Source organism: Heliangelus exortis, chromosome 1 (assembly GCF_036169615.1).
Source record: "Heliangelus exortis chromosome 1, bHelExo1.hap1, whole genome shotgun sequence".
Lineage (NCBI taxonomy): Eukaryota > Metazoa > Chordata > Aves > Apodiformes > Trochilidae > Heliangelus > Heliangelus exortis.
This window is the reverse complement of record NC_092422.1, coordinates 174,669,963-174,683,027: the sequence shown is the minus strand read 5'-3', so window position 1 is coordinate 174,683,027 and position 13,065 is coordinate 174,669,963. Positions and strand designations below refer to the sequence as shown.

The 13,065-nt window shown below is 40.5% G+C and overlaps 1 protein-coding gene and 1 long non-coding RNA gene across 5 annotated transcripts in view; one reads left to right on the top strand and one right to left on the bottom strand.

Moving 5' to 3' along the window:
- CPED1 (cadherin like and PC-esterase domain containing 1) overlaps positions 1–8,276 on the bottom strand; it is a 137,806-nt gene extending 129,530 nt beyond the window's left edge. For 2 of the 4 annotated variants that reach the window (XM_071733734.1, XM_071733736.1), the window contains exons 1-3: positions 8,133–8,276; positions 7,767–7,840; positions 7,186–7,661 (exon numbers count right to left, since the gene is read on the bottom strand). In XM_071733734.1, the coding sequence (XP_071589835.1) occupies positions 7,186–7,437 (252 nt within the window). In that variant the 5' untranslated portion in view covers positions 7,438–7,661; positions 7,767–7,840; positions 8,133–8,276. Of the gene's footprint in view, positions 1–7,185; positions 7,662–7,746; positions 7,841–8,132 lie in introns of all 4 variants that reach the window. The other 2 variants (XM_071733733.1, XM_071733735.1) reach the window with 2 other exon arrangements.
- A 1,484-nt stretch (positions 8,277–9,760) lies between these two features.
- Positions 9,761–12,361, top strand: LOC139791464 (uncharacterized). The gene is made up of 2 exons (XR_011723930.1): positions 9,761–10,940; positions 11,733–12,361. It is a non-coding gene; the product is annotated as an uncharacterized lncRNA (long non-coding RNA).
- Positions 12,362–13,065: the final 704 nt, after the last annotated feature.

Below are 13,065 nucleotides of genomic sequence, written 5' to 3'. Positions count from 1 at the left end.
ACTGAAGCTAATGAGGCTTTACAGAAAAACTGAATCTTCCAATGTGATTTAGGATGAGGCCCACGTCAGCTTTGACATGCTGTACCTGCTTTTACAGCGTGCAAATCATTGCACTTAGCTGAGTCACTGACCTCATTTTAGTGCAATTGGCTGTTACACAGATGATCCACAGCCCTAGCAACTGGTCTAAACAAACCACAAGGGCATGTAAAGTGAATAAAAATGCATTAAAATGATTTTTTTTTTTCAGTTTACAGAATTACATGAAAACACAAAAGAAAACAAATTGAACTCCGTAAGATTTATTATGGATTTTTAAGAAATTAACAAATCAAGTATATTCCTCTGAGGTCTTAACAAATGAGATGATAAACAGCCCAGTTTGTATTATATGAAAGCTTAAGAATTACGTAACCATCCTTGTCTGACTGAAAATAGACATCAATTATCTGATGTGCAATTCTTAGTTCTGTCTCTCTGCAAGTTCCACATAGCTGTGAAGTTCTCTGTTAAAGAGAAAATGTTTTGAGATTTTCCCTTGAAACCAGTTTAGCCAATTCTAGGTTATGAATGTATAAAGATATAACTGCTTGTATTAGTCTTTGAAGCTTTCCCCTTTTATACAGAATTTCTGGGTTGTTCCAAAAATCAAAAATCTGGTCAGTAACTGAGTCTGATAATATATAATTACTGTCATTGTTGTGGCCAAGAAGAAAGGAGCAAAGATATTTCAAGTTGAAGAGAGAAAAACAGTTCCTTGGCTTTTTTTCAGATTCCAAGTAGATTGCATAATTCCATAAATATTGATGCATTGTCTCTGCCTGGCAAGGAAGCAAATATATAGTTTGAACTATTGCCATAGAATTTCATTGACCATCACTTCAACTGCAGAAACAAAATTCTTCTTCCTAACATAATGACCCAACTCATGTCTGCTGAAGCTTCTCTTAGTGAAGAACTTAAAAACTGTGAATCATCTTTTCAGCAGCCCCATTCTGGTGGCATCAGTCCCTCTTTACACCAGGCTAGCCAAGACTGTGCAAAGTCTTGTCCAATAGCCTCCAATAATTTTGGTGCAGCTTCCTTTAACCCCCGTGCTTTCTGCTGGTACTGCAAGAGAGATACATGAGCCACTATGCAAACCCAAAGGCTTTTACATGAAAGGGGAGTGTGACAGAAATGCCACAAAAGAGAATCAGCCTTTTACAAACATCACTGGCACTACTGGCAATATTCATGGGCAGTGAACTACCTGACTTCTCTTATGGATCTTCCTTCACTGCTAAACACTAACCTAGCACGGCATTGCAAAAGTCCATGAGTGGCACTCCTAGGAGCTACTGCACTAATATTAAACAGCATTAGTAGGAAGAGCAATAATAAAAAACTTGACATGTGGTTCTACTGCCCTAAATAATTAACTTAGAGAATTGTGCAGCCCTTTATTAATTCCAAATGTGACATTTAAATTCTTTTTCATGTTTGCATAGAAGTTCATAGAAATAGTGAAACCATTATAGAAACCATAGAAACCATTATATTTCAAGTGCACATAGCTCCTGTATCAAGAAGTACCAGAGAAGTTAATTTCCTGTTTCACTTTCTGGGGGCTATTTAAATGTGTTGGCTTTGTGTTCTGTTAGATTTCCTAATCAGAAAGGACTGTGTTGTAGAATGTAATTCTGGCCTGGAATGTAATTCTGTTTCCAATTATTTGCTGAATAAATACAGAAAAAGTGACTCGATTATTGTGCTGCTTTGATGGCTGGTTTCTGATGACTTCATAAATCCAAAAGCAAAACTGGAGTTATTTGCATAGTCATCACCAAGACTCTGAGCTGGAAGTACAGAGCTATTTTATCAAAATGTATTTCACAATACTAGCTGATTTGTCTTGAGAACAGACAATGAGACAATCCTACCACCTTATCAAAACAGTTACTTTTGAGGAAAGGGCTCTGATGAAGGGCATGAGGGAGACTCTGCCTCCACTTCCCAATTGCTGCTGATGCATCCTTCTCAAAGTTCCCTTCCTGCAAAGACACTCCACCCTGCCCCTCTTTCCTGACTGCGACCACAATAGCCTTGCCCTTTGTCATCAAAATATCTCTAGCTATCTGCTCAGTAAAAATAGCTCTTTCCTCAGTGCCTTTTGCATTTTATATTAAAATGGAAGGAAAAAACAGTCCTGCTTTTGTAGAGTGCAATGTGAATGTGGTATCAGTCCAAGGAAACCAGTTACTGATACCATGCCATTTGTCAATTGCTTTGTATTAACAGAGGTTTCACACTAGCAAAGTTATTTGTTCTTTTGTGAGGAGAACCCCCTTACTGTATTCTATAAAATAAATATTCTTTTAAATATTAAATTTACTTTAAAAATGTATCAAACCTGATAGTGCATAATGTAATCTTTTCTATCCAGAGCTCTCACCACACTCCATTTCTGCATAATAGCAAAAATCACCCCTTCTCATTCTATCATTAAGCTTCATTTCTCCCTTTTCACAGATTCACATTTCAAAAGTTCCCACTAGCTTTGTCTTCTTTTCTTTGCATTTCCACTCCCATCTCCTTTTCTCTTCCCCAGCACAAATCCAGTCCCCTCTGGGTGCAATCATTTCTGTGCATTCTGAGAACACTGTAACGTAGCAGCCATAGTTCCTTACTCTGCCTCCCACATCTGCCCCCTTTCCCCATGCCTTCTTCCATGACACTCCTCTCCTGCCCTCTTCATTCCCTGCTTATTCTGACTGAGACAGCTATATTCCATCCAAAAAAACAAGAGGAAAAATAAGACATCCGTCTTGAGAGAGACAAGTTAATCACATTTGTTTCAAATTGAGTCATTATGAATTTTGCATTAGAAGCAGTTGTCTCCATTGACTAGGAAGCCCAGCTTCCTGCCGCTGGTGAGGCAGAGGGAGCACTCAAGTAAACAGAGGGTAATTCTGTTATCTCTGGGCGTCCAGAGTTCTAAAGTTCTAGCAAGAGCTTCTCGGTTTTTCAGTAATTTAAGTCACAGTTTGGGAGTGAATGGAATGTGACCAGTGCAAGATGTTCAGCTGTGTCTTCACTTATATCTTGGGTAGGCCTAGAAAGAACATTGTAGAGAGAACCACAGGTCCTCAGGTGTCACCAATAATGAACTGGGAGCTTAGGCCCAGCTGTGCCCAATAATTAGGGCCTGCCCCAGCCGGAAATGGACGGGGCTGAAGGGCAAAATAAAAGGCATGCTCCCAGAAGCAGAGAAGAGATGAAGATGCCTGAGGAGAGGGATGGCAAGAGAGCTCCGGAGAAGAGCCGTGTCCCTGAGAGAAGGCTTGCTGCAACAGAACATGAGGGTTTGGGGTTTTTTGGTTTGTTTGTCTTTTTTCCTACATAGTACCTCTAGTACTTTTCCTCATAGTACAGTTACATCCAGCTGTCATTACCTTGCAAGTTTTATACCATCCAGCCTCAGTAAATGATATCTGATCCTATTTGTTCAGAGTTAAGCCATAAAAAAACCTTTTCCCATTTTTCCTGTTTGCTTACCTCATTATTGCTTCCCTTTGAGTTTTTGAGGTTTTTTACAGCAAACATAAGTGACAGGTTGAGAGCCCTGAAAGTGAAGACAGTTTTTATCACCATACCTATTATCTTTCATTTATTAAGATGCCAGCCTCATCCACTCAAGAAACTGTCAAATAATCAGCCACATATTGTGTTTGTTTTCTTTTTCTCAAGTGGCTTTAAATGGCTAGGGAATGTAGCAAGGCTCTTGTGAGTATGCATGAAATAATCTCCTTCAAGACCCATCTTAAAACTGAAAATCTAATTTTTTATACATTTACCATGGCTAAGAGAGCTAGTATGCCTAGCATAGGAGCAATACTATTTCACAGATTCCTACCAACAGCAGAGGTACTGCAACTACCTGGGCAAAACACTCTGCTGTGCAGAGACACCTAGGTTGTCTCTGGCTGAATTAATTCAGAGAGTGGAAACACAGCATAACCAGCTACTTAGCTCTTCTCAGAAATGGCTGAGAGGCAGAGGTGAATTTCTGAAGATGAGTATAGCATTTTTACATCTGTCTGGCACCAAAGGTATTTCTGGCAGATTACCATGGCAAACTCACACAGGGCTTTTATGGGGATTTTTTGTTGATACCTGTTTCAGTTTAGATGCTACAACACCACCTCTCCTTACTATAAATCTTTGCAAATATTTCCTCATGCAGGAGGAAAATGTGTCTTGCTGAACCTGTAAACAGCCTGCTGCAGGATGTGATACCTCCCTCTCATGCCTTTAATGCTGGAAATTTAGAAATAGCCTACAGACATTAACATTTCATTTTATACTAGCTAATGTTGATCTCTGCTCATGTGAAAATAAGGCTACAGGACAAGCTCTCCGGCAACTTTTAAAAAGCTGTGTATGTTACCTGAGAGAGAAGTACTATGAGCTCTGTCAGGTTTTCCAGACTATGAATGAAATCTGCATTTTTGCAGTTAAAAAAGGCACCCTGCACTATGTGCCTGGCAGTAATGGCTCCATCCCAGGGCATCGTGGCTGCCCTTAAAGACCCATTTACAGATCAAACTGGAAATTCAAGGATTTGTCTAGAATGAGACACATTTTGAGACCAGAGATGCAGTTGCAAAGCTGTACTTTTCCTCACATCTCCCCCTCCTCTTCCTCCAATGGCTCATAAAGGTGCTAGCTGGTTTTTTTCCAGGCACTTTGGAAGGGGATTTTGATCATGCAGTATGAACTGTAAGTAATTCTTGTCGCAGCAGACTCAACACCATACTGATTGTTTCCCTGAAAGAAGCAAAAATTAAAGCTGCCCCTACCCAGCCAGAAAAGATTCTTCAGTATGACAAATGCTATGGTTTAAAACCCAGAAATCCTGGGTGTTATCTAAAGAATATTATCTCCATTATCTTCTTTTCCTTAAAACTTGTTAATAAACTTTGATTTCATAAAACATGTTGCAGTGTTTGCTTTAGGTCACTCTAACTGCTCAACAGATTCTTTTTAATAAATTTGCTTACTGGATTCTTTAGTGTAAGAGTAATGAGAATAAGAGTACATGTGTGACTAGTTAATTGAAAATGTGAATAATTTAGACTGTATTTAAAAGTTAAGCTAGAACTTTAATGAAAACTTGTCTCCAAAACTGGCTACTGTGGGTGGGCACTTGACTGTAAAATAAAACAGTACAAAGTTTCAGCCATGACATCTGTCTTAGATCTTAGTGGGTACCAAATAAAATCAAGAAAGATAACAGATATCCCTTATCTGAATGAGCAGAAGGTGAGAACAGACAGTTCAAGAACACACTCTCAAAGCAACTGGTAAAGATTTTTGGATGTCTTTGTCTATTCTGTTCACTGAGGTTCTTTTTCAGCCCACACAACCAGCAAAGTGGTTTTGGGAAACAGCAGCTTAAGAGTAACATCCCAACATGTGCAAGACATTTTGTTCATCATGCTCTAGAGGAAACTTTTAAGACAAATAGGGAGCCAGCAATGGGTGGTCTTCAGAATTCGAAGAGGAATGTGTTAGAGTAACACAGCCCTGGAAAACATACCTATAAGGGTTAACATATGGATCTACATCAGCACTATGGGTTCAGCATGTGCAAGCATAGTCACATCCAAACACGTATGCTGGAGGACAATAAGTACAGCATGTTATAAAAAACATAAGCTTCCTTCTCATTTCAAACAGCCAATACATCAAGGTCAGTGTCAATCTGCATTTTTCTCAGAAAAATCTGGAAAGAAAAAATTAAAGAGATTTCCAGAAAAAATTTCCCATAACTTCACCAATTTTAACAGACTTAGGTAGCCTAAGGTAAGACATGGAAGGTTCTCTGCTGTTACAATAGCAATGAGTAAAAGGGGATGGACTGTAAGTAGCAAAAATTGTAACACAATGCGACCCACACTTGTTGGCTGTGTTTATTTCCCTTTAAATTGTAATTTCTCATGTCATTTTATAGAACAAATCCAAATCTGACTACCTAGTGTAGTAAAGGGTCATCAAAACGTAAAATTATGACAAATGCAGCATGGATTAGATTTCTGCAAGTCATAAGCAAAATCTCTCTAAACTTCACAAGAAAAAAAATCCATACTTTAAGACTTAAGGTTAAAGAGTTCATGCCAAAGTTATTTCATGTATCTGTTCTTGCCTGTTGCAGAAGATGCACTTCACAACTACTCTCCTAAAATCAATATTGCTGACCTTTCAGACTGTGAACCTTGTTTAATCAAAGAAACAGCCTTCTGATTATTTTTTTAAAATTTGAACTGCTTTATGTGGATGCTGTCGCCAGTCTGTGAAGTCACAGATAAATTATTATAGTCCTGACACAGTTGTATATAAAATGCCAGCATAATGATGATATCACAATGAGACATCTGCTGCACTAGTAGCAGGCCTCTACAGGATTGAAAAAAACCTGAAACATTTGTGCTAGTGCTGATCACAGATTCCAAAGTAAATATAACTGCCTCAGTTGGACCATTTAACAAACCACATTTTCTGACTTAAATAACAGTGTCTGCATTTGTCAGGTTTTAACACCCATTCTAGGAACCCCATACAAAATAAACACGGGGTCAGGTAACCTAAGGTCAAAGTAAAATTTGCAGGACAAAGATTCTAAAGTAAATAGTGGGATCTGTAAATGTGAAAAGCACTTTTTTATTTCTTGACTGCAGTTAGATTTATCTTTTCAGCAGAATCTCAGTAAACTGCAAAACTGACCATCAGATAAAGTTTAACACAGGGTAGCTGCAGTCCCGGTGCTGATAAACAGCCTCAAGTCACTTTCATGAAACCCCACTGGCTCCTGATTTATGTGCCTGCACTACAAAGCCTCTGACCCAGCTCCTAAAGCCAAAATAAAATGTGTGTTCAGCAATCTGAAATCTCCCTGGAGTCACCAAGCATTTCCATATTCCAGTCAAAGATTTCAGGACTCCTGTGTTAATAACACCCCACGGAGGAGCTGGTGAGGGAGATGTGCTCGTGCATGTGTCGCTGTCATTAGATCACCATTTGTTTGTATACAGATCACAGACTTCCAAGCTTAGGCTAATTTTAGCTGGACTCAGATGATCCTGCCAGAGTCCCTATCCCTCTCTTTGCTAATTATTGCTCAGCACTCTGCTCCAGCTGACTTACCTTCTTTGCTCTCTGAGAATTACTGCTGGGGAGGAAGCAGTGAGTGTTGCTTGGGGAGACCTCCTTGTATCTTCCTTGCTGTATTTTAGTCAGTTTGCTGGGTGCAATCCCACTGACAACCGCCGAAAGGATGCTGCTGGTCATGAGAGGAGTCAGGGTCTGGCAGAACAGGCAGATGGCCACCACCAAGGCCAGTAGGAAGGGCCGAGGGCGACAAAGCCTGCGGCACCTGGGGACTTGCCCACAAACCATGGCCTTTTTGCTGTCCTCACTTTACCCTTTGCCACATTGCAGATGCAGTCCAAGTTGCCACGTCTTGAGAGGGTAAAAAAAGTCAAAGGCTCACGTTACTCAGAACTAGTGAGAGCTTTCCCCATTTCTGCTACTGAGCACTTTTGTGGTGCCTGGCAAGAAGTCACAGGTTCCAGAGGAGCAGAGGCTTGGGAAGTGCCCTCCCATGGGGATACAGGAACAACCTGTGAAAAAACAACAAGTGAGCAGCAGCAAACAGCACCGTGCCATGGGGGGTTCTGCAAAGAGGAGCAGTGAGTTCTTCCATACCACGCTCTCGGAGAACAGACCTGCCAGCAGCCAGGTGAGGACCAGAAATCTTCAACCCCTTTGCAGAAGGCACTACTCAGCCAGACAATAATATCTGAGAAAACAAGAGGTTAAAGCTCAACAAGTCCTGTCCACAGCTGAAAAGAGTACGAGAGTGTACTAACTTCATGAACAATCGTTTGCTGTTTTTTTCTCTCTTGCTTTCTCAATTCCCACTTTGTTTTTACAGTTTCCTTCATTCCAGTCCTTTTAAATTTCCTCCTTCCTGTCAGCATGCACAGCTTTCTCCCTAAAAGTGGTCATTTATCTGAAAACTGTCAGACTATTACGAGTTTCATTTGCATTTGTTTTGTCCAGACTGCAAGTTCAAAGTTAGGTTTACTTACTCCGTTCTTATCCTGTTAGAAGTTTTCCGTTCTCCTCTAATGGGCTGCTGATTAAAACCACTTGGAACAACCCTGGCTCATGATTCCAGCTCGTCTCACACACTCAGAAGGCAGGCACATGCACATACACACACCATCTGAAGCCAGTTGGTCCACAGATTTCATATAAATAAAGGCTGGACTGCTCAGAGGGTGGAGCTAAAGCAGAGCCACTGTGAGCAGGCACAGGGCTTGGAGACGCAGCCGGGGATCTGGATGGGGAACAAGAGGTGTCCTTGCTCACACTGCATGCCTCGAAGCCACCATCACTGCAATTTTTAGAAAACTGCTGTTACAGCATGAAGTCTAATTGAAACAATACTAACATCTTGCAAGGGGTAGAAATCTGAGCAGCATCTGCAATATTTTAATCCAGATTAACAAAAATGTTGTAAAAGGAAGCGGATTTACTTGGACGTAAGCGTCACTGACAAAGGAGTTGTCAGTAATTTTCCATAGTAGATATAATGTCTCATAGCAGTATATAAATAAAACTTCTTACTGATGTCAAAGAGGGAAAGAAAGGAGGGCGGGCAAAAATACTCCAGTGAAAGCACTTAGAATCTGAGCCACAGAAGGTCTTAGTTACTACTTCCCCCTGCTGACACAGGACAGGGATGAGACAGATGGGAACAGTTGAGGAACTCTGTTATCTTAATAGACCTAAACTTCTCATTTAATCAATTTCCTTTAGCAAAAAATAATCTGTTTGCAAGTCATCTATTTTATCCTCCATTCTTAGTTACTTTTGAAAAGACAGAGTTCTTCCTACACTGCCTTGTAGATAAGAAATGACCACTGTTATGGTAACTTTGAGCCAATCATGGCTCAGCAACAGCATTATCAAATTTGAGGCCTATAAACAGTAATGAACAGTAGAGTATTTATTTGTTAGAAGTGTTGGTGTTTATTCAGCTTTCAAATCCTACTTCTTTCCCAGACTAAAAGCATCAATTTGCACATACAGTGCCATAGAAGTGATTCAACTCTTCACACAGGACCTCAGCTGTGACATGCACTGCATTTAGTTTTGTCTGGGGCTGCAGTTATCTGAATTAGATTCCTAGGTTATCCTGAGTGCAAAAGGGGTGCAACACTTCCTTGCATCCTCCAGTGTTAGCTGCTTGCCTTCCACACAGAAACACCCAGTTCTGCTCTCAGGACACATGTTGCTCATGCTTCATCCTTCTCCACACACCAATTTATATCCTCAGGTCTTGCTCCAGCCAGCCCGTGCTGCAAAGCCTCTGGCAAGGCAACAAATCTGGCTAGTGGGCACTGGAAAACCCTGGGTTCCCTGCAGCAGACTTCTGGTAGGTCTGTGGAGAGGGGTACCCAGGGAGCTGGAACATTCCAAGGAGGACTGCAGGGACACCACAGGCAGCCTAGGAGCCACAGTAACGCCATCAGCAGAGAAGGAGTGCATAGCAGAGTTTCTTTATTGTTTTAAGAGATTGTCCTGTGGCTTTTTGCATGCCTGGATTTCTGGGCCCACAACCACCAGCTGTGTGAGTGGCATTTGCTTGGTTGTTAACTTCTCCAATTCTTAGTGAGGGGATTTTAGTCAGAGTTTTGCATGCATGTTGGAAGACTTGATTAAAACCATTTTATAAAGATTTGGATTAAAGGTTACTTCATGATGTGAAGTGTGCTAGAGTCCCACACTAGAACAGAATAATCCTCTCTGTCCTCACCCTCTGCTCCCTTAGTTGCCTTTGGCACATCAAGTACCCAGTCTCTCCTTCCAGCCCAACTACATTTCCCCCATTTCCAGTTCATAAGTGGACTTTTTAATTTCACATTTTTCCCAGTATCTCAGTGCTCATCTCATGCAACCCCAAGATCATTCATGGACCTCGAGTCTTCAGGACAAGCTGACAGCTTTTATTTATTTACTGTACCAAGACCGAGACTGCAAAAACAGAGATGAAGGGGTATCAGCAGAGGGCAGGCATATCACTGCTTCCTGGATACCAGTAGGGATGAGCCTTCTGTTCATCTGCTTTTCCAGATGTTCTGAGGAGAGAGGTGACTTTGCCCCTGTGTTCTGTGGTTTCTTGCCATGACAATAGCTTGTAAAGCCCATTTCTTAAGGTGTAAATACTTCTCCCAATTGCAGCTAGAGTTCAATGAACATGATTCCTGTCATCTTTTGAATAAGGATTCAAACACATCTCTGTGCTTACATGTTTACTGACTTGTCTGGTCACATCCTGACACTTCAAGAAAATAAGCCAGGAATATTCAAAATGGAAACTAACACCCCTGGCATTACCTAGTCACTCAAGAAAAGTATTTAGGTAGATAGGTCCCTAGGTCCCAAATTCACAAGAAAAATTCTTCAGTGCATCATATTCAAATAGCTGCAGAACACAATCAAAGATTACAAACATCTAGCCAAGCATTTATACTTGCAGGTATGTATATGAAAATTCTTAGCAGAAATCTAAAAATCTCCTCTTTCTGACATAGAAGACAAATTTAGTATTCATTTCCTATTTGGGATGTCCAGATCTGTTCCTTCCAGTGGCTGTTCTCACTGCATGGATGAATGATTCTCTAGCTTGCTTACCTCTCTTTGCTCCTTCCACTGCCTCAGGACTGCTTGCCTGGATGATGCCCACAGCAGGCAGCTGCTGCCCAGATCTGCAGGAGGCAACGTCCTGCAGGGATCCCTTCTGCCAAAGCCAGCCAGCCATGACTGTCAAGAGCAATCTCCATTCCTTGCAGCCTGAATCCCAGTTCTATCTGCATCATCTGGAATAGACTGTAGGTGTTTAAAGATACCCTGACACAGAAAAGGTGAGAGGAAAGCCACAAGACTTGCTAAAAATTGCCAAGGACTAGGACTTAAAAGGATTTAGCCAATATGCTGTGCAGGCATTTAATGTGTACCATTCATCATCTCACTGGGGTTTTAATCAATCCAGCTCATATTCACACAGCTTTCATTTTATACAAGTCTCTGTGTTTGTTCAGTGGTGGCAGCTAGTGACCACTGAAGAATGATTTCCATGCTCTAAATAGTGACCTGGAGACATACTTGCCAGCTGCTAACCAAGAAGAAAATACTAGACACAGAAAGTTCATAGGAACTTAAGGCCAGCTGAATAGATCCATTTTATGCATGCTTAACTTTACTCAGAGATCTAACATGAATCATTCTGCAACTCTGAATAAAGTCAAGTCCAGATATCAATGCTTGTAAGATCAGGACCTGATATAATAAAAAACATTTTGCATCAATAATTTCTCCATATCAAGGCTGCCAAGAAGAAAATATATTTAAAACCCATTCACAATTGCTTTTTTCTAAAGCAAGTTTCAAATTACAAAGTATAGTGTCCTAGTAACCATCTGAGTGATAAAAGAACTCACATGAAAAATATGCTCAGAGAATTTCTAAATTAACTGATAGTCTATTCCTTGTAATCATGTCTGTCATCTTCACCGTGCAAACCTACCTGCAATTTTCATTGTTTATGGTCATCTCTTGATTTCTTTTTGAATGATCTCTTGAATTTCTTTTTTTCTTTTATTGCATCCTAAAACTATTCCAAGGGCCATAAGTTCTCACTAAGTACAAACAATGGGCATTAATAGAGCTTTAAAGATTCAAGCAAAGCATCAAGTTAAACTGCATTGGAGAAAGACTGCTCAGCTGCACCCTGCATGATTTTTTACTTCACCCTGAATTCAATCCAGATTGCAATAAGGTTTGCAATAGCTTCAGTCCTGTGTGTGGTCCCACTATAAGCAGTGAATGGGAAGACTGTCACAGAGTAAAGAAAAGAGGAGAAATACAGCTCATTACTGCTCTGAATATTGGAAGATTTGATATTACGGAAGTTTTAATTAATTCCGTCACACTAAAACCCCAGATATCTTCCCTTTTTCCATTCATAGAACACTTTAAGCTTTAATGAGATTGTGATACTGTTCCACAGAGCACTTCAGAGAACAGAGACTCACGTCTTACTCCCGCTTTGGCTCAGCTGTCTGAACTTGGCTGACAGTGAAGGCAGGAGAGCAGAGTAAATTCTGCAAATCCTTGGAAAGCAAAAGAGTTGATGTTAAGAGGAGAAGCATTTTAGGGGAGACTCCCCTTTTGGCTTTGCTTCTCATTATTATTCAATGTATTTAATATTTTGTCTTTATGTAAGAGGCAATAAATGATCTGGACTAAACAAGTAGTGTGTTTACTTTTCTATCATAGGATTTACAGTCCATACAAACATATAAGTCAATATACAGTCCATTTTAGTTCTGTAGTCTCTAAATTTTATCCATGTGTTAAGAGCTGTAGTTGCTGGATGTTTTGCCCCAAGAAAGATGCTATTAGGCCTGCAGTTCCATGAGCAAATTACCCAGCTCAGTAAGTAATTCCCATTTCTAGAAAGGGGAAGGTCTTACTTGCTTCCCTCCTCTGCCTTTAGCATTTCCTCCTTACCTCTACTCCTTCTATTTCCTTTTCTCTCATCCTGCATTGTGGTGCTCATTAGATCCTTTAACAAAAAAATAAAAAAATTTTAAAAAAATGCAGCTGGGTTGGTTTTCTGCCAGATGAGTCAGCTGAATAAACTGAGGGTCCTAGTGATGGTACAACAGAAAACAAGTGAGAGGATGGGAACAGAGAAAAGGACCACAAAATTTTAGTCAATGACAAAATCTTAGACAGTGAGCTTGATACTCAGCTCACCAGAGTGCTGAACCTACCCCAGCTTCCCTAAAGTTTTAGGTAGGATCTGGGCCAACTGAGCTATTTGTCCAGAGGCATCTCTTTATATCTCAGCCGTGTTCTTCACTACTATCTTTTGGCAGAAGGGTGACAATGAAACACAGGTATCTACTTAATTATATGTTAAAAATACAGAAAGTTGCTTGAAATGGGTGT